Source organism: Micromys minutus (genome assembly GCF_963924665.1).
Source record: "Micromys minutus genome assembly, chromosome: 11".
In the NCBI taxonomy this organism is placed as follows: domain Eukaryota; kingdom Metazoa; phylum Chordata; class Mammalia; order Rodentia; family Muridae; genus Micromys; species Micromys minutus.
The window spans coordinates 25,638,909-25,665,112 of NC_137980.1; the positions used below are offsets into that span (position 1 = coordinate 25,638,909).

The 26,204-nt window shown below is 39.6% G+C and overlaps 1 protein-coding gene and 1 pseudogene across 2 annotated transcripts in view; one reads left to right on the forward strand and one right to left on the reverse strand.

The window, feature by feature from the left end:
• Window positions 1-5,944: 5,944 nt before the first annotated feature.
• The window catches only part of ZNF326 (zinc finger protein 326), a 35,641-nt gene continuing 15,381 nt past the window's right edge, over window positions 5,945-26,204 (reverse strand). Inside the window, exons 7-13 of the mRNA XM_080925522.1 lie at window positions 25,228-25,339; window positions 15,637-15,784; window positions 14,550-14,649; window positions 11,752-11,882; window positions 10,514-10,609; window positions 6,925-7,146; window positions 5,945-6,780 (exon numbers count right to left, since the gene is read on the reverse strand). Coding sequence (XP_080781648.1) covers window positions 6,727-6,780; window positions 6,925-7,146; window positions 10,514-10,609; window positions 11,752-11,882; window positions 14,550-14,649; window positions 15,637-15,784; window positions 25,228-25,339 — 863 coding nt within the window. The 3' untranslated portion in view covers window positions 5,945-6,726. The remainder of the gene's footprint in view (window positions 6,781-6,924; window positions 7,147-10,513; window positions 10,610-11,751; window positions 11,883-14,549; window positions 14,650-15,636; window positions 15,785-25,227; window positions 25,340-26,204) is intronic.
• Window positions 22,059-22,558, forward strand: LOC308427061 (neo-calmodulin-like; annotated as a pseudogene). Its single transcript has one exon. The product of its transcript is annotated as a neo-calmodulin-like (transcript).

Consider the following 26,204-nt stretch of genomic DNA (forward strand, 5'->3'; position numbering starts at 1 on the left):
AGTAACACTATTATATTCTATATTTCTATTACTGTGAAGAAACACTATGAGCAAAAGCAGGTTGGTGAGGAAAGGGTTTATTTGGCTTGCACTTGCACACTGCTGTTCATCGTTGAAGGAAGTCAGGACAGGAACTCACACAGGGCAGGAACCTGGAGGCAGGAGCTGATGCAGAGACCTTGGCGGGTGCTGCTTGCTGCTTTGCTCCCTGTGGCTTGCTCAGCCTGCTTTTTTATAGAACTCAAGACCACAGCCCAGAGGTGGAACCATCCACAATGGGCTGGGCCCTCCCCCATTAATCACTAATTGAGTGAATGTTCTATAGCTGGATCTCATGAGAGCATTTCCTCAACGGAGACACATTCTTCTCTGATGACTCTAGCTTGTGTCAAGTTGACACATAAAACTGGACGGTACATATCCTTTCCAAATAAAACCAAAAGTATTTGGAGAAAAAAAAATTCCCCCATCCAAATGTACATTCCCTCCTTAGAATTGCACACTATTTGCTCTTCCTTTCGGACATCTTCCCTGTGAATAAACTATCTTTATAGCCATTACACAAATAGCTTGGACTCTATGTATTTGCACACATACAGAGACTTTGCCAAATGGGATTCTAATATGTAATGTAACTTGCTTTTTCTTTCCCAAGTCAGCAGACGCAGGCCCTTTATGATGGCTACAGAGCAGGCACTTGTGATACCTGTCCCATAATTGAAGGGTCACTCTTACTGACAAGTACACCGGGTCTTCCCCATTTGTGGCACTACCAGGAACGCTGTGGAGGCTAGCCTCACAGACCCCCCACTTAGGAAGCTCTCATACCAAAGCAGTTCCCCCACATTTGGTCATTTCTTATGCTCAGCAGCATCCTGCCACAGATCATGAGGTAGATTTGCCTTATGGAAATCTCTGAGACATTCTCCTGTAAGAATAAAAAAAAAAAAAAATCATTTGATTCAATACAGCCACAGGACATTTTAGAAGCAGCCATTGCTTCTCCTTCCCCCGCGCTTTCAGACATTACCATTTCAGCAAATGGTTGGTGAGTAGATAGCTTAGGTTTTGTTGTGAGTATCCAAATTGCCCAGTACATCTTAGAAGGAACATTTCTTCACCAACAAAGGCCATGGTAAATCTTTGGATTAACTGGAATTATTCTAGAGATTTACAGCGCCGTTGTCACGGGCATTCATTTCTGAGCATTCCATCTGTTTCGCTTCCATTTTGCTATGGCTTCTTTTGCCCTCCAGTATCCCCAACCCCCACCACCCCTAGGCTAAACTCACACTCAGAAACTAGGCTTACACTCATCCGCCCTCTGCCTCAGCATCCCAAAATACTAAGTTTACAGCTGTAGACCACATTGATCAGCTTTTGGGTTTGTTTGTTTGTTTGTTTGAACTTACTTTTATGTACCAAATATGTCAGTATTTGTTTAAGACTTATGGGATGTGTATCTTAAGATTTGTTATTCCAAAACTAGAAGTTGTTTTGTTTTGTTTTTTTAACCATATTTTAATACGGTTGTTTGCCCCCTCAATGTATTTGAAATTTATGTGCATTGTGATACTGGCATGTCTTTTCCCCAGTGTCTCCAGCTCCTTCCTAGGTTGTCTTCCACAAATGACGTGTGTCTAAGTTCTTACTGCACTGGTTTCTAGCACAAAATGCAAGCTACCTTATCCTCACTGCTTTGTAAACTGTCTTTGCACACGAAGTTCTGAGCCAGTTGCAGCTACAGTAATCTAAGTGGAGCTGATGTCTACCCATCCTATAGAACAAACCTCTTGTGTAGCTATAGACCCCAAACGGAAGCATCCCTTTCTCCAGAGAGGAAATTCAGGAGGCTCAGAATCTTGCATTCACAAGGCCCCAGGGTTATCTGAGCAATAAACAGTTGATGGGAAGGAGACTCTTGCAGGTCTACACTGCCAACAGACTGTGCAGGAAGCCCAAGGGATGCAGATTTCTTGAGCAGCCACTCATGCTGGGGTGGGCTTCCTAGTGATGCAGCTCCCTTTGAGTTATGCTCTGGTGAGTGACCCCAATGAGCTCACTGGTTCACTAGACTTGGGTGAAATTGTTTGATGTCTTCAGTGCCCTATGTGGTGTCCATTCATCAACCCAAGCAATTACACAACAGAATCCCTGACCTTCCTTCTGAAGCCTTACTCTTCCTGGAGGCTACCAGAAAGTTCAGATGGCTCCTTTAAGCAACATGACTGACAACAGTTCCTGAGGACTGCTGCTAAGGCAGAGGAAGTAGCTTTACTCCTTCTCTACCTCCACTGGATGACGAGTCAAGCTTTTTGGGATGCAGAACAACCTTCGAGGAGGCTCAGTGTCTGAATCATTGATGTGCCCGTCTACCATGCATTGCCTACTCAAGACTTCCTGAGTTCTATGTGCGAATTTGCCTTCCATGTGTGTGTGTGACTTGTGTGCTGGGTGCCTGCAGAGGCCAAGTGATGCGTAGATCCCTTGAAGCTGGAGTTCCGGCAACAGACCGCAAGTCCTCTTCAAGAACAGCAAGTGCTCTTAATCCCTGAGACACTTCAACCTTCCATAAGCTGTTATTTTTAACTTTTAACCCATAGTCAATATTAAAACAATTAAGATGTAGATTGAATAATCCACTTAAAACAAACTGACATATAAACAATCGATTTGTAATAGACAGGAATATAGGTTGTTAACTCAAATATTTCATATTCCTCACTGAAATATGTAGTTTCTTTCATATGGCTATCCCTTACTTCCACATCATTTCTGTAGCATTTCTGTTGTGGACTGAATTTTAAATTTCCCACTGGCCAATGCTAGTAGGAAGTTACAGGTTCCCATGAGGGAACTACTCAAAACTACATTATCAGTAATAGCTTTTCAACTGATACTTTGGAATGTTGCCTCTGTAATCAATCACCCAGCCTAAAGTGTCTACAGTGTCCTTTCCTGACATTTTTCAGTTAGGTAAGTCTCAGCAGCATCGTCAGAACTGTAACTTGAGCCTGAATGTTTGCTGAAGGTTTCTGGTAGCAGTCGTTGGACATAGTAAAAAGGTTTCCATGGGTTGAAGAGAGGCCCTTGGTTCAAGTCCCAGCAACCCCATGAAGACAGCCATTTGTAACTCCAGTTCCAGGGAATCCAATGCCCTCTTCTGGCCTCCAGTGGCACTGCATGCACATGGTATACAGACATATAAGAAGACAAAACACCCACATGCAAACAATAATTTTTTTTCCTGTTTGTTTCTGTGTTAACTCGACAGTGACTTAAAACAAGTTAAGGAGCTATTTCCTGGCATCTACCAAGACCATCCTGATGTCTGTTTCCCACCTAATGTCCCAATAACTGTTCAGGCTGAGATAAATGGGTTATGTTGAATTCAATGGGAAAAAAATTTAATTTGCCATCAAAGACAAAAACTATAGAATTAAGGCCTAAAGGAAGAGAAAGTGGGAAGGTGTGAGTATGGAAGTTTCCAAGAAGCCCTCAGGGTTGCTGGGGCCAAATGTACTTACTTACTCACCACTGCCCCAGCTTTGCAGGTTTTGTTTGCATTTCAATAGGACCCCAACTGTGTATGGTGTAATTACTAAATAGTCAAATACATTGGGACTTGTTGCTGATGCTGAGACACCTCTATGATGATGACAGATGTAAAAATCGTATGAGGTGCAGAAGGAAACTACACACAGCTTAGTTATTAGATGTGTCTGTTAGGAGAGGTCCAGATCAATATGGCATATGGACTCAAAAGTTCTAGAATTACAGAAGAAACATGCTGACTAAAGAGTCACAAATTTTTAGGGTGTTATGAGATGTTTGCAAGAAATTAAAACACAAGGAGTTCAGGTTATGGTGTAAGTAAGAAAGTCAAGCAACTGACAGCCATATACAGATGACAAGAACTGTCTGAACTAAAAGGCAACTATGCGGGGCTTGGCTAGAGCATGGTATGGTGACAATGATGATGATGTGACATAAATTGTGTTGGTGGCAGCTCAAGTGGAAGAGCAAGCCTGTAAGAGTCAGAGACAGCAGCAGCTCAGACTCTGATGCACTGAAGGAGAAAAGGGGCAACCCCTGCACAGCTGCTTAAACAAGGTGCTGGTGATGAGGACGACTTGGAAGACAAATGGTCAGCTGTCCTTGTTACAGTAAGAAAGTCAGAGACAGCAAGGATTACAAAAGTCAATTTGCATGTAAACTGTACTGCAAACCTGTAGTTATCAAATGAGAAATTCACTTTAATGTCTAAAATATCTTACTATCATCTTGCAAACGAGCTCATCTACATAACTAACATTACTACCAGTGCTCTTTTCTCTCATTAAAATCTCTTAAAAATTGTTGCAGAAGTTGTAAGTATGTATGTTTGTATACATGGTTCTTCCTTCAAGTCTCAGATCTTCAGAGACATTCTATTTTAAAACTTCCAATTTAGGGCAAAATGGGTCAGTGGGTAAAAGCACCTGCTAAACTCAACAACCTGAGTTAGATTCCCAGAACCCACATGGTAGGAGAAAACCTACTGCAGGTATCTGATTACACTGTGAACACCAAGATTGTGCTGCTTATTAGAAAAACCTGTTTCTACTTGTGGTGTGGCTCAGCCTTAGCCACACCTTTAACCCCTTTAATCCCAAACAAGCTGAGATTGGTTGGTAGAAGGAAGAAGGGAAGTCTGAAAGTGGTGTCTGGTTGAAGGGCAGACAAAGTGATGACTCAGAGAAAGATTTGACAGAATGAGTCAGAGATAGCATACACCCAATTCTCACAAGAACAGCACAGGGAGAGTCACTGAGTTCAGTGCAGGGGAGCTGAGTCAGAGAGATGAGGGCAATGCAGGGGAGCTGAGTCAGAGAGCTGAGGGCAATGCAGGGGAGCTGAGTCAGAGAGCTGAGGGCAATGCAGGAGAGCTGAGTCAGAGAGATGAGGGCAATGCAGGGGAGCTGAGTCAGAGAGATGAGGGCAATGCAGGGGAGCTGAGTCAGGGAGCTGAGGGGTAATATAGGGGAGCTGAGTTGGTGGCAGCTCAGTTCAGGGAGTTCAGAGGCAGTTTTGACCCGGAGAATTTTTACAGTGACAGGTTGCAGAGACAACAGGCTAAAATAAACAAAGGTGAAAACAGAACGAACCAGAGAATGAGGAGCCAGAAGAAACATATTGCCAGAGTTAGTTTGAAACCAAACAGAGCAATTCAGTGAGAAGTTGAGAGAAAAGAGTTTGAATAAGTCCTGGAGAGGAGTTTGAGCCAGAACAGCTGAGTTTAACCAGCCAGTCAAAGTTCAGAAAGAACAAGAAAGGGTTAGCTGGTTTGGCTGTAGGCCTTCAAGACATTTACTTCCGACAAATAAAGTTACTTTACAGGGCATGGAGACAGAAGGCTCTCTGGGGCTTGCAAGCTACCAGCCTAGTTCCAGTTTCAGTAAGAGACGCTCTCAAGGGAATAAGATAAAGCACAAAAGAACAGACACTTGGCATCCTCCAGACATATGAATCCACATATACAGTGCCCATACACCTGTGCACACACATATAATACTCATACACACTTCTACAAATGCCCATACACTCATTGACTTAGTGCTTTATTACAGAAGTTGCCCATCCAATGCCTCAAATGTTCGAGGCCAGTTTCATTAAAGAGAAAGGGTTGGCATCCTGATTTAAAGAGTACAACTCCTGGTGCTCACTAAGAGGCTGGTGACTCATACAGCTCTTCTTTTCAGCAGCATCGACTACCTTATAATAATGACTTACAATAGGCCAGTCTCATGTCCTCTTGGTTAATACATAGGTAGTTTTGTTTTTGAATGGAAAATATTAGTAAAGAGTGAAGGGGAAACAATTATTTTTTTTGAAAACAGGCTTGATTCTTGGTTCTCCAGGCAAAACAGACATGACAAAAGAACACAAATTATTTGTATTAAATTGTATTTTCAGGAAGATTCCAAGGTTTGACATAGGCACAGAGAAAAGAACAAACTAAAGCTAGTATAAACAAGGTCAGTTACAGACTGACCTCTAAAATGTATTAGAAAATATACAGTAGTCACACTTTTTAAAAATATGACTGAGGAAAAATGTTTTAATTCAAGTCTTCTCAATCACTTGAAATACTTGTGAGCTAAACTCATACATTAAGGCAGATATTGATTTTTAAATACTCATTTAATTGATGAAATGTTTAAATTGCAATCAAAGGAGAAAGTTCTTCTTTAAAAAAAAAAAACATTTTATTGCTACAAAGGGAACTGTACACAAAATCCTTTAAGCCATCTTAATGCTAACCTTTAGTCAATGTTTAAAAAAACAAAAAACAAAAAAACTCAAATCAGGACAAAATACTTGTCCCATCAATATAGAGTAAGTATTCAAAAACTGAATGCACACTTAAAGGTTCACTCCCAAGAGCAGCATTTAAGTTCAAATGATTACAATGGGCAGAGGAGCAACACACACCTAGAATCCTGAATACCAGTAAGGTAATAAAAACTAAGCTTAAAAATCATACAAACGACTTATCTAAGTTTGGTATCTATAAAAACTAAACTGAAATCATCTTAACTTCATTTTATTAAACAAGTGCCAAACATTTAGAAATTATATAAAACAAACTTTAATATGTGGAATGCATGCAACATGGTGTCATAAGCTACTCAGCATCTTCCGTTTTCTATGGTGGCAGCCAGTAAGGCCCTGTGAAGTGTATGCCTACATCTGAATGTGCTCACCCTGCTCAGTAGCACAGGCCTGGGCAGCAAAATCCTCCTCAGTTCCCTCCACCTCCTCCTCCTCCTCCTCCTCCTCCTCCTCCTCTTCCTCTTCCTCCTCCTCTTCCACCTCCTCCACCTCCTCCTCCTCCTCTTCCTCCTCTTCCTCTGCCTCCTCTGCTCCCTCTGTTTCTTCCACTGCATCAGCTTCCCCTGCTGCTGCTGCGCCCTCCTCTCCCTCCACATCCCCTTCGTCCTCCACAGATCCAGCTTCCCCCCCTTCCTCTCCTTCTTCCTCTTCCTCCTCTTCCTCCTCATCATCCTCGTCTTCAATGGGTTCATCAATCTTCTCTTCGTCCTCTTCATCTCCTTCTATCTGCTGATCCTGAGCATGATCTTGAATTTCAAAAGGATTCTCTCCCTAAACAAGACAAATGGCTTTTACACTCCACACATTTGTTTTTCTATGACCAATACTTGCTGTATCTTAGGAAAAAAATAGTATCTGAAGATCATTTTACTTATGACAAAACTATTAAATATTGTATCTACTTTATTCCAATTGAGTATGTAATTTATTACTTATTTTATATTCCTTTAGTTAGAGCAATTTTTAAAAAGCCAAAGATTTTAACTGAACTTCTAAAATCTTATATAAAATACAATACATGCAAAACAGCTGATGCAGATGAAGCACTCACTGTGCTTCTGGTTGGTCTCATAAGAGCTCAATGAAAACCACAAAGCCTCTAGACACCATGCCTTACACTAACACTTGCAAAAATTACAGAAACATATTTTTGGCCAACATTCAAAGGTACAATTTTATCCTTTTATTATTTTTACTCCATGTGTGTGATGTACATGTGCACATGCTGACATGTGGAGGTCAGATAACCATCTATCTGCTTTCTCCTTCCAGAACCCAAGGACTGAATTCTGGTCACTGGGGTTAGTGGCAAGTGCCTTCATCTGGCTGAGCCACATCAACAGCCCTATATTTTATCTTATTATTTATCTGGACGGTCTCATATAAAATGGACATACTGGAAGACAGTATCAATATGTGAAAAGCAGTGAAGCTTATTAAGAATCTGTTAAGGCTGGTGCATTGTAAGATGGAGTGTGATAATAAACAGCTGGGTAGTGCAGATTCATGTGCAGAGTGGGTTTAGAAGGCCTAGAGCTCAGAAGCAGACCCCAATGAAGATTCTAATAGCCACCGATAAGAAAACTGAGAGATGTGGGGCATCCGAACAGAGTATGTCCATTACAATGGGGAGAAGAAAAAGAGAGAGGGGCGGGCATGCTGCACACAATTAAAAAGTGAGATATACAAATGTTTAATATATGTCTGTAAATCTTCAGCCCATGGAGAAGAGTGGCCAAAGCAAGATATTTGCACAAATGGATTTACATGAATGTCAGCACTGAGCTGACAGTGGCCTAGAGTCCGACATGGCATGCCTGAGGCAGACGACAGGAGTAAGTCAGGCTGGGTAGAAGCCTAGAAGCAGCCTGCACATGGGCAGGAGTGAGAAAAGGAATGCTCAGAGCAAACAGTATCTGCCGAACATGGAAGTTTAAAGAAAAGGTGATAAATGACAAAACAGATAAAGGGGATTGATAAACCATCAGCGTCCATCACTATTAAAGATAAATGAGTGAGGCTGAGGATTAGTTTTACAAGTTTTAAATTAAAGTGCCGTGATTTTTGTGTGTTTGCAAGTGACTGCATGTATGTTCAAATATATCTGGAAGTCAGACAACAACTCCTGATGTCATTCCTCAATAGCTGTGCATCATGATGTTTGAGGCCAGTTAGAATAGGCTAGCTCTGCAGAGAGCCCCAGGGATACCCCTACCTCTACCCCCAGCACTGATGTAACAAACATGCAGCTCATGTTCATGTCCAAGTTCCTCTTAAGTGGGTTCTGAGGGTCACACTCACTTGCACAACAAGTCGTGCACCAAATGAGCAAACTCTCAAGCACCAGAATGTTCATTTATAAAACACTAAATGTGACAGCTGGATCACTGATAATCTTAACACAGTTTTTAAAGTATGATGTAAGTAGAAGTCAGAGCAATAACGGTTGTCCAAGAGCACATCTTTACAAGTAACTTCCTGTAAGTTCACAAAAAACACGTGCTTCGTCCCACACTAGTGAAAGCTGTCGAGTCCTAAAGCCCTTTCTTAAAATACTAATTCCTAATCGACCTCAGACCTTCTGAATCAAAATTACCAGAAAGAAGCCTAATAAGAAACACTTCAGGAACAGGCAATGGTGGCGCATGCCTTTAATCCCAGCACTCAGGAGGCAAAGGCAGGTGGATCTCCGAGTTTGACGGCAGCCTGGTCTACAGAGCAAGTTCCAGGACAGCCAGGGCTATACAGAGAAATCCTAACTTGAAAAGGAGAATGAGAGGGAGGGAGGGAAGGAAGAAAGGAGGAGAAGAGAGGAGGAGGAAGAAAGAGAGGGAAGGAGGGAGGTGGGGAGGAAGGGAGGGAAGAAAAAGAGGAGAAAAGAATAGGAAACATTTCAGAATACTAATTTGAAAAGTTTGGGAAATTAATCCAGAGGGTCTTCATAAGGTTTGAATAGTTGCCTATTTAACCACACCCTTTAAAAAAGACCCTGATTCTATTGTTCCAGGTGAGAAGTCTTCAGTTACAGCAAATAACAGGAGGTGAAGAGCCTAACACAGGCAAGCTATCTTCTGAACTGTGGTAAGAAAAGGCCGTAAGGGCGGAGATCCAGAGTCCAGGAACAATCAGGTCACTCTTTAGGGCAATGGTGAGCACTGTCTGTCTAGAGGACACTGATAAGGGGCGGGGACCTAAGGACTCTCATAAGGACATGAGAATGATGAAACAGAACATGGATGAGGAAGCAGTGACCAAGGTAAGGACTATACATAAATCTAAGGAAGAAGCTCTCTATCTTCCTAGTGCAAAAGAACATGCACATGGGGAAAGCAAGGATGAACTTGCAGCTATGTGAAGAGGGGACGATCTGAAGCGATAGTTATGGAAGATATAAGTGAATCAAATGGGCTGGAGAGATGGCTCAGAAGTTAAGATAACTGATTGCTCTTCCAGAAGTTCTGAATTCAATTCTCAGCAACCACATGGTGGCTCACAAACATCTGTAATGAAATCCAATGTCCTCTTCTGGTGTATCTGAGGACAGCAACAGTGTACTCATACATAAAATAAATAAATTTAAAAAAAAAAAGAAAGAAAGAAAGTAGGAAACAATTAAAAAAGTAAGTCAACCAAACAAAAGTAAGGTCTGGGGAAGTACCTCAGTCATAAAGCACTTTGCACATAAACAGAGAGACTGTGGTGTGAGCCTCAAAGCCCAAATTAAAAGCCAGGTCTAGCGGCACAGGCTTGTTATCCCAGAGTTAGGGAGGCAGAAACAGCTGGGTGGCCAGCAGCTTCACTGAATATGCAAGCCCCAGGCCAATCACAGACCTGAGTCAAATGCAAGGTGCAAGGCTCCTGAAGTGACATGCTTAAAGCTTCCTCCAGTCTGCACACTCACACCACCATAGGAGGCATTTGCAAACTTACCACATGTGACTAAGAGTAACATCCTGATCCTCTAACACACTGATGTAGAGCTAGAAGGGGGAGGACACAGGAAATGACTGCCTCCTGTCCTCTGATCCAACAATAGTGAGAGAAACCCTTCCCTGTATGTGTCTGTTTCAGTGTCATGTTATGACTCTAACACATACAATTACACAACGTGTCCTAAAAGGCTTTTGTCCAGTCTCACCTTCACAAAGCGCTCGTACCGAGCCTTCACGATTGGGTTGTTTAAGATGCTTGTAGCAGTCAGCACGCTTTCCCTCTTTATCTGTTCCTTGTAAGCCTGTGGAAAACACAATAGTGAGGTCTAGGAAGCCATGGCATGGAAAGTTTTGAGACTTAAAGTGGCATTTTACACTCAAATTCCTAGGTTTAAATGACTTTTACAACTAATGAAGCTATGAATAACTACAGTCATTGTGCTTGTAATCTAAATCACTCTGGGATTGAGACCATAAACTTTCATAGCCAATACAATGCAATGCAATGCAATGCAATGCAATGCAATACAATACAGCACTCCCAAGTGTAAGTCTTTTACTCCACACTTTATCAAAACATCCAGTATAATCAATCTTCTTCAAGGCTTCTAAGCTTTCACAAAACATACTACACAGAGGAGACAAGGTAATAATATGAAGCATCTACTAGCCAGACAGCATACCTCAGAGTGTGCAAAGGAGTATGAAGTGAGATTTACATCATTATAAAATAAAGACTCAAGACTCAAGTCTCCTCTTTTTAGTCATTCATTTTTAAATCTTCAAATCCATTTTACAAATAAACTTTATTTTTCACAATGTAAGTGTTTTTGTTTTCTGAAGAAAAGACAACTAGATAAAACCCAGTATAAAGCAGAAACAGCATGTCCCAATGGACAAGCAGCCTGTATGCTATTGAAGGCTATCCTGTTTATTAGTATAGTAAATGCTAACACTAGTTTTAAATATGCTTTCCCAAACAGAAAAACAGGCAGGTCATAATAAAGGTTTCCTTTCCTTTTTGTACTAACTCACACATATTTACAAAACCATTTGGTAGCAACTTAAAAATAACAAAAGTAAAAACAAAAACTGCTTTTCAGGTGCTTTTTCTGAATGCTGATTATTATAGGCACCACATTATTAGGTATTACATGTTAGTTGACTGACCCCTTAAATAAGCACAATCATAAGAATGATTCCAGCTTCATCTAACAGATAAGGAAAGTTAGATAAGGAATGTCTTTAACACTAAGATTCTATACCAGAAAGCTTTGCTCCAAGTTCATGACCTTAACTATGACATGACTCTGCCTCTAAGTTAACGCAGAGCTAGCTAGCTGCTCTCACTGAAGATCTAGGACAGAATGTCTGAACAATGACCAAAGAAAAATTTTAAAAACTGGTAGAAAATTCAAGAACTGTATAAAGATTCCAGACTTACCTGTTTCCCTTTGCCATGGTCTAGAGACTTGAGATGCAGCTGAACTGAGCTGTGTAAAGCAGGGATGTACACGCTACAAGCACTACAGTGAACAGTCTCCACCTTCATCATGTGATCATCTGCAGTAACACCTAAAAACAAGTTGATTAGGGAAGAAACACCCACACATCCTCACTTCTGACAGGTCAAGTTCTCACTAGTTCCCATCCTCATTTTTACTCCTGCCAACAAAGGATCAGAGCATGGAGGCATGTGTCAAGTTCTGCACATCTCATGTCTACACATGTAGGGGTCTTGGTTTCTGTCAGATCCTCCTAGAAGTAGAGCTAAAGGTGGTTAGCTGATGTACATTTTCTTAACCACTGAGCCACCTCTCCTACCCATCACTCTCATCATGTAAGTCACTCATGCTTAGAGCTTTTAGTCCACCTCCTCAAAAAAAACACAGCTAAATGGATGTTATTTTAGCAAAATGAGAGTTCCACTACTATGTAGATGAGTGGGCAAGAAAAGCAAGAGAGATGCTATAAGGAACAAAAACATCTATTGTCAATCTATAGAATTCCATTCTAAAGGAATCTCAGGCTGAATAAGCAGCTCATTGTAGAGTACTTGCCCAGCTCTCATTACAAAGTACAGTGGTTTGGGTGGCAATGTCCCACACAGGTTCTGGGATTTAACAACTGGTACCCACATGGTGGTGCCATCTGGGGAGGCTTAGCCTTGTCAAAGGAAGTGTGTCAGAGAACGAGGGTTTGGAGTGCTGACAGCCTCACCCTGCTTTCGGTCTGTTTCTTGCTTGGTTTAGGGGACAAGATGTGAGCACTCAGCCTCCTGTCCTGACACCAGGCCTTCCTCTTGCTGCCCTGCTTTGTATGTACCGTGCCAAGGAATTTTAGCCTTACACTGTACCACTAATTAATTTCCTGAAATTATGTGATCACATAGAGGAAGGAAGGAAGGAAGGAAGGAAGGAAGGAAGGAAGGAAGGAAGGAAGAAAAGAAAAGAGAAAGAAAGGAAAAAGAATAAATAAAAGTAAACTAGACAAAGAAAACTACTATGAACTATTCAGAGAACACTGAAGATTTGAACTTATTTCACAAAGATGCCTATGTAAGACATAGATGCTTGGTACCAGTGAGGGTCATTAGAGGGTGCTGGGTCCCCCAGAATGGAAGCTATAAATGTTAGGAGTGGCCATGTTGGTCCTGGTAGTCAAACCTGGGTCCTCAGCAATGTTAACAAGTCTTCACAACCAGTGAGTCATCACTCCAGCCCCCAAATACAACATTTAAAGGAGGGGTAAAGATTTGTTCAACATATAAAAATACAGGAAACTGTGCTGCACATGAACGGAAGCACTGTAGATAACTCCTTATTTCTGCTTTGGTGAATGGTAGAGCTATTTTTTCAAGAAAAATATTTTGAGTTTTTTGTTTCCTTATTTAAAGACTAGCAAAGAAAATGACAGATTTTGGAGATTTATTTTATTTAGACTTATTTTTATTATCATTTAATCTTTTTGCATCTCTGTGTCTGTGTGGGTAGTGCTGGTGCCTAAGGAGGCCAGAATGTCAGACGCTCCTAGAGCTGGAGTTACAGGTAGTTGTGAGCCACCAGATACTGGCACTGGGAACCAAACAAAGCCCTGTTGCAACAATTCATTGCTCTTAACCTTGACCATCTCTCCAGCCCTAGATGTTAGTTTTATAAGACTACTGAAAAAACAGTGGCAGGCAATTGAATGAACATTTCAGAAAACAGATCTGTGCTAGACCTACAGATCTAATCCCATAGACATGTTCATTAAACTGTGTGGACAGACTCACCTGAAACAAATATGAAGGACAACAATAATGAACACAATGACTGGTGGTGTGCAAGGACTGAAGGCAGACCCAGGGGACTGACCGACTCTGGGACAGAGTCACAGGCAACAGAGTGGGTGGGAACTGCTACTGAAGATGATTTAAACAACCACCATTTTAGGTTGCACTCACACCTGTAATCTTAGCACTCAGGAAGACAGGATCGCTGCAGGTTCAAGGCCAGGGACTACGTAAGAAAACCATTTCTCAAAACCAACCAAAGGCCTGCTTTCTTTCCAAGCAGTCTCAGCAGGCGAATAAGAGTAGAAGCTGTTCATTAAGCGTAACTATGAGAGCTAAAGGACAAGGTGTCAGGTGGATGAGGATTAAAAAAGCATGGTTGTTGGGTTAGAAATATATAATGCTCAGCAGGAAGCTACTGCCTATAGAATGATTGTTTACAGATAAAAAGGCAAGTTACAATAAAATTATGTTTTTGTTCTTTTTTGTTTTTATTTTTAATAAAAACAGGCTTATGTAGACTCCAGTGATGGAATTAAAAAATTAGGAAAGACTAAAAAAGTTAATGATCTGAATTTCAAAGAGAAATAATAAAAATGGAGAGAAGGCTGAGATTAAGAATCAGAACTGCTCTTGCAGGGGACCTGAGTCTGACCTGCAAGACCTACATCAGTGACTGGGTCTAGGGCATAGGAAGCCTCTTCTAGCCTCCTGGGACACTGCATCATGAACAGTACTCCTCCCACCCACATAATCGTAAAAAAAAAAAAAATCACTTAACTCTGAGAACCCTACTCTACACGAAGAGAAAGGGGTAGCTGTAAGCAATAATAAGTATGTAAGCATGAAAACAAGTCAGGAAGTCTACAGCGAGTATGACTGTAAACTGTGTTAGTCCTGAGGCTTTCAAGTTATGATACATAAAATATAAACATAAATTTATAAAAACAACTTGCCTAAATACTCACCTTCCATAATATCCTTTTCAACTATTTTGTAAGCTTCTGGGTGATTAAGTGTCTGTTGCTTACGAATAGATGCTTTTTTAAATTTATTCACCATACATTCCTAGAAAATAAAAATACAGACTGTTTCCAAGAAGCATCTACTGTATGCTCATCCTATGAGAAACACCATCACTAACAGGTACTGCTGCTCTGTGAGAACAAGAAACCCACTATTTTCTTGAAACCCTAGAAAACTGCTTCACTGCTCACAATGTCTTCTAGGCATCTGTGGTAAGAAATCAGAGGCTGGATGGTGACCTTCTCAACTAAGAGGTGAATCATAACTGACATATAGAAACCTGTTATGGAAAAATGACAGGAACAAGTTTTAATCTAATCAGGACACAATTCTGCTAGCGAGGTCTGAGTGAACACAATATTTTTAACTTTCCAGCCCCAATTAGCAGTGCAGCTCAAGCCTCCTCTTTCAGCATTTCTGACCAGAAAGTATGGTTTCCTCTTTCAAGTCCCCAGTCTTTCTACAGTCTTAGCATTTCCACCTAAATAAAACTATCAGTGCACCTTGAACACGTTTTATTTCCAGCTATAATTCACTCCTAAAGAGTAATGCTAATGGTCTTCAAAATATCCTATGAAACTGACAACCACACAGAAAATACAAAGACACCAAACAGATGCCAGTCTTCCCTGGCACTGAGACTCTGGCTCTGCTGTCTAGTGACAAGGCCACTGAGCTGCTATGGACATGAGTTCATCTGAAATGAGGGTTAATGCACCACCGTATCTCCAGGTATGGACTCGGAAACCCAGGAGGACTCTGCAGGAGTGACGGGTGAATCTGAAGGAATAAATAGCTAAAGGACAACTTTTTCCTGAAAACTTTTTCAGAAATAACTACAAGAAATGAGTTCTCAAGTTAAAAATCCAAATTCTAATATGAAATTCACATCTAATTTTAACAAGTTTCCTTAAATGAGTAATTATCAGTTTTTCAGAAACATAAACAAGTGAGAAAGAAATTATTAAAAGTGATAAGATAAATGCAGATCAAATAAAATGTTTCCTATTTTGAAAAAAATCTACTTACATGTAAAAACTCCATAACTACTTTATCAAATTTAGTTTGTTTCTGAATATGATCTAATGTTTCCTGGTGTGAAGAACTTTCCAGATGCAGTTCAATATCTTTTTCTTCAAAGGTTCGAAATTTACAAAATGAACATGTGAATGCCATTCTATAAAGAAAAAAATTTCCTTTAAATATTACCTTATTCACTGAGAGCATGTAAAAACAGTTTTATTAGCTGGAATTACTCTATTTTAGAACTCTGAAATTAAGGTAAAGAGGAAAATGGTATCTAAATCCCTATTCAGGCAGCAGTCACTGAAGTACTTTGCATTCACCCCTTATCCCCAATCCTTCAGACATAACCCAAGCCCACACCTAATGACCTAGCCTAGGTTTCTGCCAGAATGCTCTCTACCTACCTGTCAACCCCACCCACTCCTCCCATGCTATATCCAACCTTTGCACCAAGCCTGATCCAAAGCCAGCTTGGGCCAGGAGTACATCCTGTGCACCAACCCAGTCTACCTCACTTCATCCCACAAGCCATGCCCACCCTTTAATTCCAACCCACCTGCACATCCTCCCTTCTGAGCCAGCCTGCTTATATCAGACTGAGAGCCAACAAAACAAACTCCACATGCCAGATCTCATCAGAAAAATACAAACAATATGAAAGAGCAAGGCAGTACCTTCTCTCCAATCCTACCAGTTCTGTAGAAATGTTTGCCAATAAAAATTACTTAAATGAAACCAAGGAAACAGAATTTAAAAGAAAAATCATAAACTTCACCAAAGAATTCAAGTTTAAAAACACAAAGAAACATCTCAATGAACAGAACTTAAGGAGAATAAATTCCTATGTGATGCCCAAGAGAACACCAGCCAGGCTGAAGGAAATGATGAAGACACGCCCAGGTTTAAGAATGGGACTCAAGCTGAGATGGAGAGGGAGAGTCCAGTAACTCAGCTGGAACCCACAGGAAACCCTAATAAGAGAGAATCAAACAGAAAGTAGAGTATCAGGAGTCAGAGGAGAGGAGAGGGCCTAGTCCAAAAAAATAAGATACATAATAATTAAAAAACAGAAACCACAGGAAAGAAACATACAGAAAAAGTGGGACACCATGAAATAATCAAACCTTCAAATCATAGGCATAGATTTAAAAAAAAAAAGAATCCCAAGTCAATGGCACAACAAGATTACAGAAGAAAATTTCCCACCCATACAGACAGAAGTATACAGAACAGCAAACACACTAGACAAGAAAGGAAGCTCCCCATTGGCAAAGCATAACTAAAACACTAAGAATATATACATACAAAGAAAGTGAGTTGAATGCTGCAAGAGAAAGAAGCACACAAGTCACATGTAAACAAAGCCTATCAGAATAATAGCTGATTTCTCAAAGGAAATTTTGAAAGCCAAAAGAGCCTGGAGCAAAGCATCCCAAGTCTTAAAAGGCTAAAACAGCCAGCCTAGACTAATATACACAGCAAAACTATCTACCAGAATTGAAGAAAGAAAACCTTTCCATAACATAAGCAGCACAAAAAAACATATCCAAAATCTAAACAAGAAAAAAACAGAAAGCAATAATATGGGCTGAAGAGAAAAACTGAGCATAGCAGAGACTATGGGAAAAAATGAGGCCATAATTATTAAAACACAAAGTACCACTGAGAACACAACATCAAGAATCAGCAACATGATGGCTATAATTAACAAGTACATTTCAATAATAACTTTAAATATCAGTGGCCTCAATTCTCTAATCAAAATACACATGCTGACTGAATGAACAAGAAACAAAAATCTATCTGTCTGTTGCCTGCAAGAAGCAACACATCACATCTTTAAATATAGGCACTACTTAGAGCAGAAGGATGGACAAAAGGACTCTAATAAAATGGGACCAAGAAGCAAGCAGGCTTCTCGGTCCCTAATACCTAACAAAATAGACTTCAAACTAAAATCAAACAGAAAAGATAATGAGGAATGCTTCATTCTAATAAAAGGGACAATTAACCAAGAAAACATTACCATCGTAAACATATATGCACCAAATTCTGGAGCATGCTATTTTGTTAAAAACAACAACACTACTGGATTTAAAGACACAGGTTAATATCAATCTATTAATAGTATGGGGATTCAAAAGGGCCATGGTGGCACAAGCCTTTAACCCCAGTACTGAAGAGGCAGAGGCAGCAGATCTCATTGAGTTTGAGGCTAGCCTGGTCTAGATTTGAATTCCAGATCAGTCACAGCTACACAGAGAAGCCTTGTCTCAAAAAACAAAAATAGAACAAAAAATAATAAGGGATTTCAATACTTCACATTTTCCCAATAAACAGGTCATCTAAAACAAAAATAAACATCAAATTTAATTAACGTCATACATCAAATGGACTTAACAAATATTGACAAAATATTCCATCCAAACAGCAAAGAAACTGCTAAAATAAACCATATCCTGAGAACCAAACAATTCTTTACAAATTCAAAAGGACTAAAATCACTCTTTGTATCCTATTTGACTACTATGCAATAAAACTTAAAGCTGACAGCAAACACATTTCTAGTAAATACACAACTCATGGAGATTGAAAAATGTGTTGCTGACAATGAAACAAGAAAGAAATAGTTTCCTGGAGTTGAATAAAGACGCAAACACTGCAAACCCTGGGGGACACATGGATGACAAGAACAACAAACCAAATCCAAACCCAATCAACAGCAAGAATAAAAAAAGAAATCAATGAAACAGAAACAACAAAAACTGTACAAAGAATCACTGGATCTAGAGCTGTTAGAGACGATAAACAAGACTGACACACCCACCGCTCAACAAACCCTCCCCAAAAAAGAAAGGAAGGCAGGCAGGCAAGAGAATCCAAAGTAACACAATCAGAAATGAATAAGGAACATTACATGACATCAAAGAAACTCAGAATATTATAAGGAAATATTTTAAAAACTTGTACTTCATTAAGCTGGAAAACTTAAAAGAAATGGATGGCTTCCTAGACAAAACTACCAAAATTAAAGCAAGAAGTCAGCAACCTAACGCTTTCCAGATTAAAAACAAAGAGGATGAGACCAGCGTTCACAGCAGAATTCTACCAGACATTCAAATATGAGAGCACACTCTTTTCCAACTATTTCAAAAAAAATAGAAACAGAAGGAGCACCTCCAAACTCCTACAAAGCCATACTAAAACTTATACTAAAAACCAGGTACAAGACACCCACAGCCAACATCACACGGAGAAAAGGTTGAAGCAATCCCACTGAAGTCAGGAACGAAGACAGAGATGTCTACTCTCCTTTTCAATGTTGTGCTTGAAGTACAGCAATAAGGCAAGAGAAAGAAACTAAAGGGACACAAAAGGGGGAGGGGTCTCAAACTATCCCTATTGCGGATGACATGATAACTATACAGAGCCTAGATATTGTACCAGGAAGTTTTTATAAATGACAAAGTAAGCAACATGGCAGGATACAGAATCAACTTGCATGAATCAATAGCTGTTTTATACCCCAACAACAATCATACAGAGACAAGATCATGGACTCATTCTCACTTACAATAGCCTCAAAGAAAACTTAAGTATCTCCAGATAAACTCAACTAAGGAAGTGAAGGACATCAAAAATGAAAGCTTCAAACCTCTGAAGAAAGATAGAAAAAGACAGTAGAAAATGGAAAGACAGCCCACGCTCAGAGATTGGAAAGAATTAACATTGGAAAATGACTGTTTTAGCAAAGCTAGTTACAGATTCAATGCAATCCCAATCAAAGCCCCATCTCATTCTTCACAGAAATAGGAAGAAAAAAAAACTATCCTAAATTCATATGGAACCACAAAAGATCCCTGAAAGCCAAAACAATCCTGAGGGGGGAAACCCCATAATGCTAAAAGAATTGCCGTTCCAGATCTTAAGATACACTACAGAGCCATAGTAACAAAAACAACAAGGTGTTGGCAAAGAACAGACAAGCAGACAACGAAATAAAATTGAAGACCTAAGCATGAGTACACAGACCTTCAACCACTTAATAGATGACAAAGATGCCAAAAACACACCTGGAGAAAAGAAAGCATCTTCAACAGACAGTGCTAAGAACACTGGATTCCACATACAGAAAAATGAAAACAGACCCACATCTATCACCTTGTACAAAAACTAATTCCAAACGGATCAAACACCTAAAAGTGAAATCTGAAAATGCTAGAAGAAAACACAGGCAATATTCTACATGATACCGAGTAGGAAAGGACTTCCTAAATAAGACTTCATTTGTTCAAGAATTAAAGCTAACATCTGACACATGGGACCTCATAAAATTAAAATTTGTCTGCACAACTAATGAAACCATCCAAAAGGGGGAACCCAGAGAATGGGAAAGAATCCTGGCCAGCTACACATATCTGACATAAGATTAATATCCAGGCTACATAAAGAACTAAAAGAAAGAAGAAGGAGGAAAAAAAAAAAAAAACACCCATTCAAAATACAGGCCTGGGACCTGAACATAGTGGTCTTGAATGAAGGGGGAAGGGAAGGCCAAGAAAAATCTCAAAAAGCATTCATCATTTCTAGCAATAAACAAACAAAACAACTTTGAGATTTCGTCTTACCTCCAGCAGAATGGCAAAGATTAACAACCAACAACAAATGCTAGAGGGGATGCAGGGGAAAAGGAACCGTCATTCACTGTTGAGGGTATTGCAAACTAGGGCAGCTACTATGGAAACCAATGTGAAGAACTCCAAAAAGCTAAGAACAAAAATCCACCATATGACCCCATTACACCACTCCCTGTCTATGCCCCAAGAACTCAACCTCCTACTCCACAGATCCTTGCTCAGACATGTTCACTGCTCTATTCACAGTAGCTGGGAGATGCAAACAGCCTCACTGTTCTTCAACTATCAAATGGGTAACAAAATACAGTACATATACACTATGAAATACTATTCAGTTGCAAGAAAAAAAATGATAAAAGTTAAAAAAAAAAAGAGAGAAGTATTGAGTGAGTTACACCAGACTCAGAAAGACAAATGCCCATGTTCTCTAAGTGCAGCAGTGGCACCCATACCCCAGCAGGAACCAGAAGCTTTTTGATGGACTTATGACCTATTCAACTAGAGGGGACTCATGGCTGATCATAGAACCCTGAAGGCTAGTGAGGTCACAGATCTGAGGAAGAACCTACGACTTACCAAACCAGCATAATGCCCAAGTACACTAAATGTAAATACTTGCCCTTGTAGCCATGTATAAGTGCAGTCTTCACCTCTCATAAAGGAAACTTTGCAACAAACAAAGACCATTATAGAAAACTACAACCAATCAAAATGTAGAGTTGTGGAGCCTAGTCCCAAAACAATTCCCATATGTTAAGTCTCAGAAACATTGCAGAAGGGGAAAGTCTGCAAGAGCCAAAGGATCAGGGAATTTAGTGTGAAACTGTGTCTCCTAGTAATCTCAGAAGCTATACCATAAAAACGCACCAACATGACTGCCTAAACATAAGCTGAACAAGGACATGCCAAAGTGGAAGACTAAGAGTCGTAGAAACAGTTCTCCCCAGGGAAGAGCACAATTGATCATCCAGTACCAGCCATCAGCCCTGAAGACATATGTGCAAGTAACATTACACCAATTCATATTTAGGAGCATATGCATAGGTACATATGCATGCATGCAAGTAAATGTTAGTTGAAAAAAAAAATAAAAAAAGAGCCCACAAATTTCAAAGAGAGGAAGGAGGCAAATATGGGAGGGTCTGCAGGGAAGAAGGGAATAGAGGAAATTACATAATTATAATCTCAAAAACAAGAAAGTTTTATACAAAAAAAACTGTAACTCTTCTTTATGAAGTAATTCTTATATGTTTAAGTCTATTGTTTCTCAAGAACTTGTAAATTTAGAGAAATAAACCAGGAAAGGACCAGATTATTAAAGCTAGATATAAAATTTTTTATTTTTTAATAAAAAATGTATTTACTTAGAAGCATTCAGAAAAAAATTGTATTTGTACTTTGAAAATTTTATATTCTTTATTTTCCTAACATAAGGAGTCTTTTAAAAAATTTCCTGACAAACAGAATGGCACATGCCCGTAATCTCAGCAACTGGGAGGTTAAGGAAGGAGGCTCACAGAGTCAAGGCAAGCAGATATATAGGGAGAGCCTGTTACCATCTTTTTCCTGATATATAATTTACATTTTAAATATCTATTTTTCTACTTTTACCCTTTTCTCCACAGTAATCTTCATTTTTAACATGACCTCATAAGGTAATGAGTCAAAACTTATATCAACTTCATCATTCTCTAGAATCAATATTTAATTCCCATTAGGGAGTCCGAGTGGATCCAGCTGGCCGTGTGGTTGTCTGTTCACATCTTAAAAACTAGTAGCTCTTGCAACATGGCTGACAAACTGACCAAGGAGCAGACTGCATAATTCAAAGAAGCTTTCTCACTATTTGACAAGGATGGGGATGGGACAATAACAACAAAGAGCTGGGGACAGTGATGAGGTCTCTGGGGCAGAACCCCACAGAAGCAAAGCTGTAGGACATGCCAGTGAAGTAGATGTGGATGGTAATGGCACAATTGACTTCCCTGGATTTCTGACAATGCTGGGAAAAGAAATGAAAGACACAGTAGAGACACCTTCCGTGTGTCTGATGGCAATGGTTATATTAGGGCAGCAGAGCTTCGCCACATGATGACAAACCTTGGAGAGAAGTCAACAGATGAAGAGGTTGATGAAAAATGATCAGGGAAGAAGACTCTGATGGGGACAGTCAAGTAAACTACAAAGAGTTGGTACAAATGCTGACAGTGAAGTGGAGACACTGTACAGAATGTGTTAATTTCTTATCACACTTGTTTATTTGCCTTTTCTTTGTAACTTTTCTGTAAAAGGTTCCCCCCTACTGTCAAAAAGCATGCATGTATAGTAATTAGGACTTCATTCCTCCATGTTTTCTTCCCTTGTCTTATGTCACTGTCCTTAAACCTTATTTTAGAAAGCTGATCAAATACATGTTGCATGTGGCTTCCTCTAGATATATCTAAGCCCTTCTGCACATCTAAGCTTAGATGGAGTTGGTCAATGAGGGAACATCTGGATTATGACTTTTGTAAAGTAGCTTTAGGAGCTGTCAGCATGTTGTTGAAGTGTGGAGTTGTAACTGCGTGACCTGTGGACAGTCAACAACATGTACTTAAACCTGCACTACTGCAAAAATGTGTTTTATCCAGGTACTCATACACTGTTTTTTTTGTACTGCTGGTATTGTAGCAGAAACAGTTTCTTTTATTGTTACTTGCTTTTTAAACATTGTTTAGCCACTTAAGGAAAATCTGCTTATGGCACAATTTGCCTCAAATCCACTCCAAGTTGTATATTTGTTTTCTAATTAAAAAAAAAAATCACAATAAAAAAATTTCCATTAGGATTTAATACAATCATGTTGTAATAATAATTTTTTGTAGATTAAACTCTGTTTTTATGTTAATTACTTGGCAAAAAAAAAAAATCAATGGATACAAAGTTGTTTAATTTTTAAGATGCCATCTGATTTCTAATAGTTATAACATTATACAATTACTCTTGAGTAAGTTAATGTGCATACACCTCAGCTGTTGGATCAGTACTTCTCCAATGAAACAGCACACTACTCACTTTCATTTGATTTAAATTACTATCTCAACAGTTTCCCTCAAGGTGTAAACTAGCTATGTTCCTTCACTAAGTTACACATTTGTTTTCTTTCTCTCAAAGTAACTTTTATCAAGGTTAATGTTTAAATTAGACAGTCCTTTCTTATAATTATCTTTTCTAAGACCACTTGCTTTCCTTTCATGTTCTGAGTCCTAAAGCTGAAGAAAATGGCTCAGTGATTAAGAGCACTTGCTGTGCTTGCAGAAGACCCTGGGTCAGTTCTTAGCACCCACAGGGTAGTTCACAATCATAACTCCAGTTCCAGACCCCTATGCCTTCTGACTTCTGCAGGTACTGTACACACATGGTGCATATGCACAAATGCAGGCAAAGATTCATACTCATGAAATATAAACAAATTAAAGGGGGGAGCTGGAAGGGAAGGGCTGGAGAAATAGCTCAGTGGTTAAAAGCACTGACTGCTCTTCCAGAGGTCCTGAGTTCAATTCCTAGCAACTGCATGGTGGCTCACAAGCATCTGTAATGGGATCTGATGCCCTCTTCTGGTGTGTCTGAAGATAGCAACAGTGTACTCACATACATAAAATAAATAAATCTTTTTAAAAAAAGTTTTGAGACCATAGTCAAATCTATTCATCTTTTTCTAAAATCCATTTTTTTATTTATGGGTGGATATCCAAGGAGGCCAGAAGAGGTCACTGGACTCCCTGAAGCTTAAGTAACAGCTCTGTGCCTTATAACATCCCAGGAACATGGGTTTAGAAAAGCAATGCATTCTTTTTACTGTTGAGCCATCTTTCCAGCACTCATCATTTCTTTCATATCTATAACTGACTTTAAGCCTGGAGAAAAAATGTTACAGAGAAAATCCTTCACTTTACTCTCCTTTTTGCATTTCTTTTTAAATTTCTAATCTCTCTACATAGGATAAGAGGATCTAAACTGACTTTAAAATTGAGTTGTTTAACCATATCTTTCCATTTAGCACATCATTCTATATATATTACATGCTTATATAAATGCAGTCCATCCACATGCTAATAATTTTGTCATCTGCCTATCACAACCTGTTCTCAGTGCTGGGCATCATCCCAAGTACTTATCAGTGAGCTTCCCTGGATTCTTCACACATTTGTGTATCTGTGGGTTCATGAACAATTCATAGGGAAATCTCCTATTTCCTTGAGACAAGATGGCTCATTGAGTCTTGAACTAAGCTGGCAGCCAGCAAAGCCTCAGCAACCCTATCTCCACTGCTGACAGCATGCTCACTACACCCAACCTCCTGTAGGTGATGGGGATTCTCACTCAGGTCCTCGTGCTGTGCAGTGCACACCCTAACCTTCAACCCACCTCCTAGGCCCATATTATGACCTTTCAATGTGTCGGTATCTAAATGTCAGTTCCTATTCATTCATTGTTCTTTCAGAATTTTCTCTGGCATCTCTACTGGAAAAACTTACTAATAAAACCCAAGCTTCCCTAGTCAAGAACACTATAGTGTCTCTGAAGTCAAATCTCAAGACTATGGTCTTTGGCCGCTGCCACTTAAGTGCTGGGATTATAGTTATGTACTGGTATATTTGGTTTATGCAATACCGAGTAATGAGTAGGTTACCAAGGCTTTGTGTATCTGAGACAGCCCTAGCCCCATTCCTTTATTAATTTAGTCAAATCTCTATTGATTTTAATTTTCATATTCTATAAAATATATCTGCCAATTTTAGGAAACTTTTTAAAGATAGGGCCTCAGTATGTCATCTAGTCTGAACTAAGTTAACAAACCTCCTGCATAGCCTTATAAGGAGAAGTTACAGGCATGTGACACTATGCTTAGGAAAGGCACCTAGCTTAAAAATCTACCTTCTAATAAGCCCCATTTTTTTATCTAGTGAACACAAACCTGTATCCATCTCCATATTTCTCACTGTTTTTCTCTCGTCTGCGTCTCTGCTTCTCTCTCCGAGCCTCAATTCGCCGCTTTTCTTCTTCTTCATTTTTAGAATCAGTTTTTGCTAAGATTGGGGAGGGGGGAGAAAATGGGGAAAAAAAACTTCATTTTAATTCATTGTGACTTTCTATATTTGCTTCATTTCTATGTGACTATTTGCTACATATTTTTGTTTCAATCTGCTTATTTTTGCTTATTCTTGTGTTTTATATTTACTATATCTGGAGAAAGCACCCAATACTGTATTTCATATTTTTAATGATAGATTAAAATGTCTATAATTAGAAAAGTTTTTTCAATTATTTTATGTATGAATATTTTTTGTTTGCATATATAAAATGTACAACATGTATAGTGTATATGCAGTGTTCATGGAGGCCAGAACCTGCGATTGGAGTTATATACAGTTGTTGGCTGCAATGTGGGTGCTATAAACCAAACTTGGGTCCTCTGCAGAAGGAACTCTAACCACTGAACCATTTCTCCAGCCCTGAGAAAAAGTTCTTTAAAATGAAAAGCAAGCAGAGGAGGTGGGTAAGAGTGCTTACTGCACAAGCATGGAGGGTCTATCTCCTGCGCTCATGTAACGAACAGGATGTGGTTACACCAGTGCCTAAAACCCCAACAACACTTTGGGGTGTGAAGAAAGGAGAGTCAGGGGCTTTACAGTCTACCAGTCTAACTTCTGATTCAGTGAAGGAGTTGGTCACAAGGACATAAGATAAAGAATGATACAGCAAGAAACCCAAAATTGTCCTCTGGTCTCTGTACATGCACACACAGATATGGTAACACACAAGTGCATACAACACACATACACACAAATATATAAATGAATAAAGAGAGAGAGGAGGGAGGGAAAGGTGCTGTGGAGATACAGCTCAGTGGGTAAAATGTTTGCCACACAAGCATAAAGACCTGAGTACAGA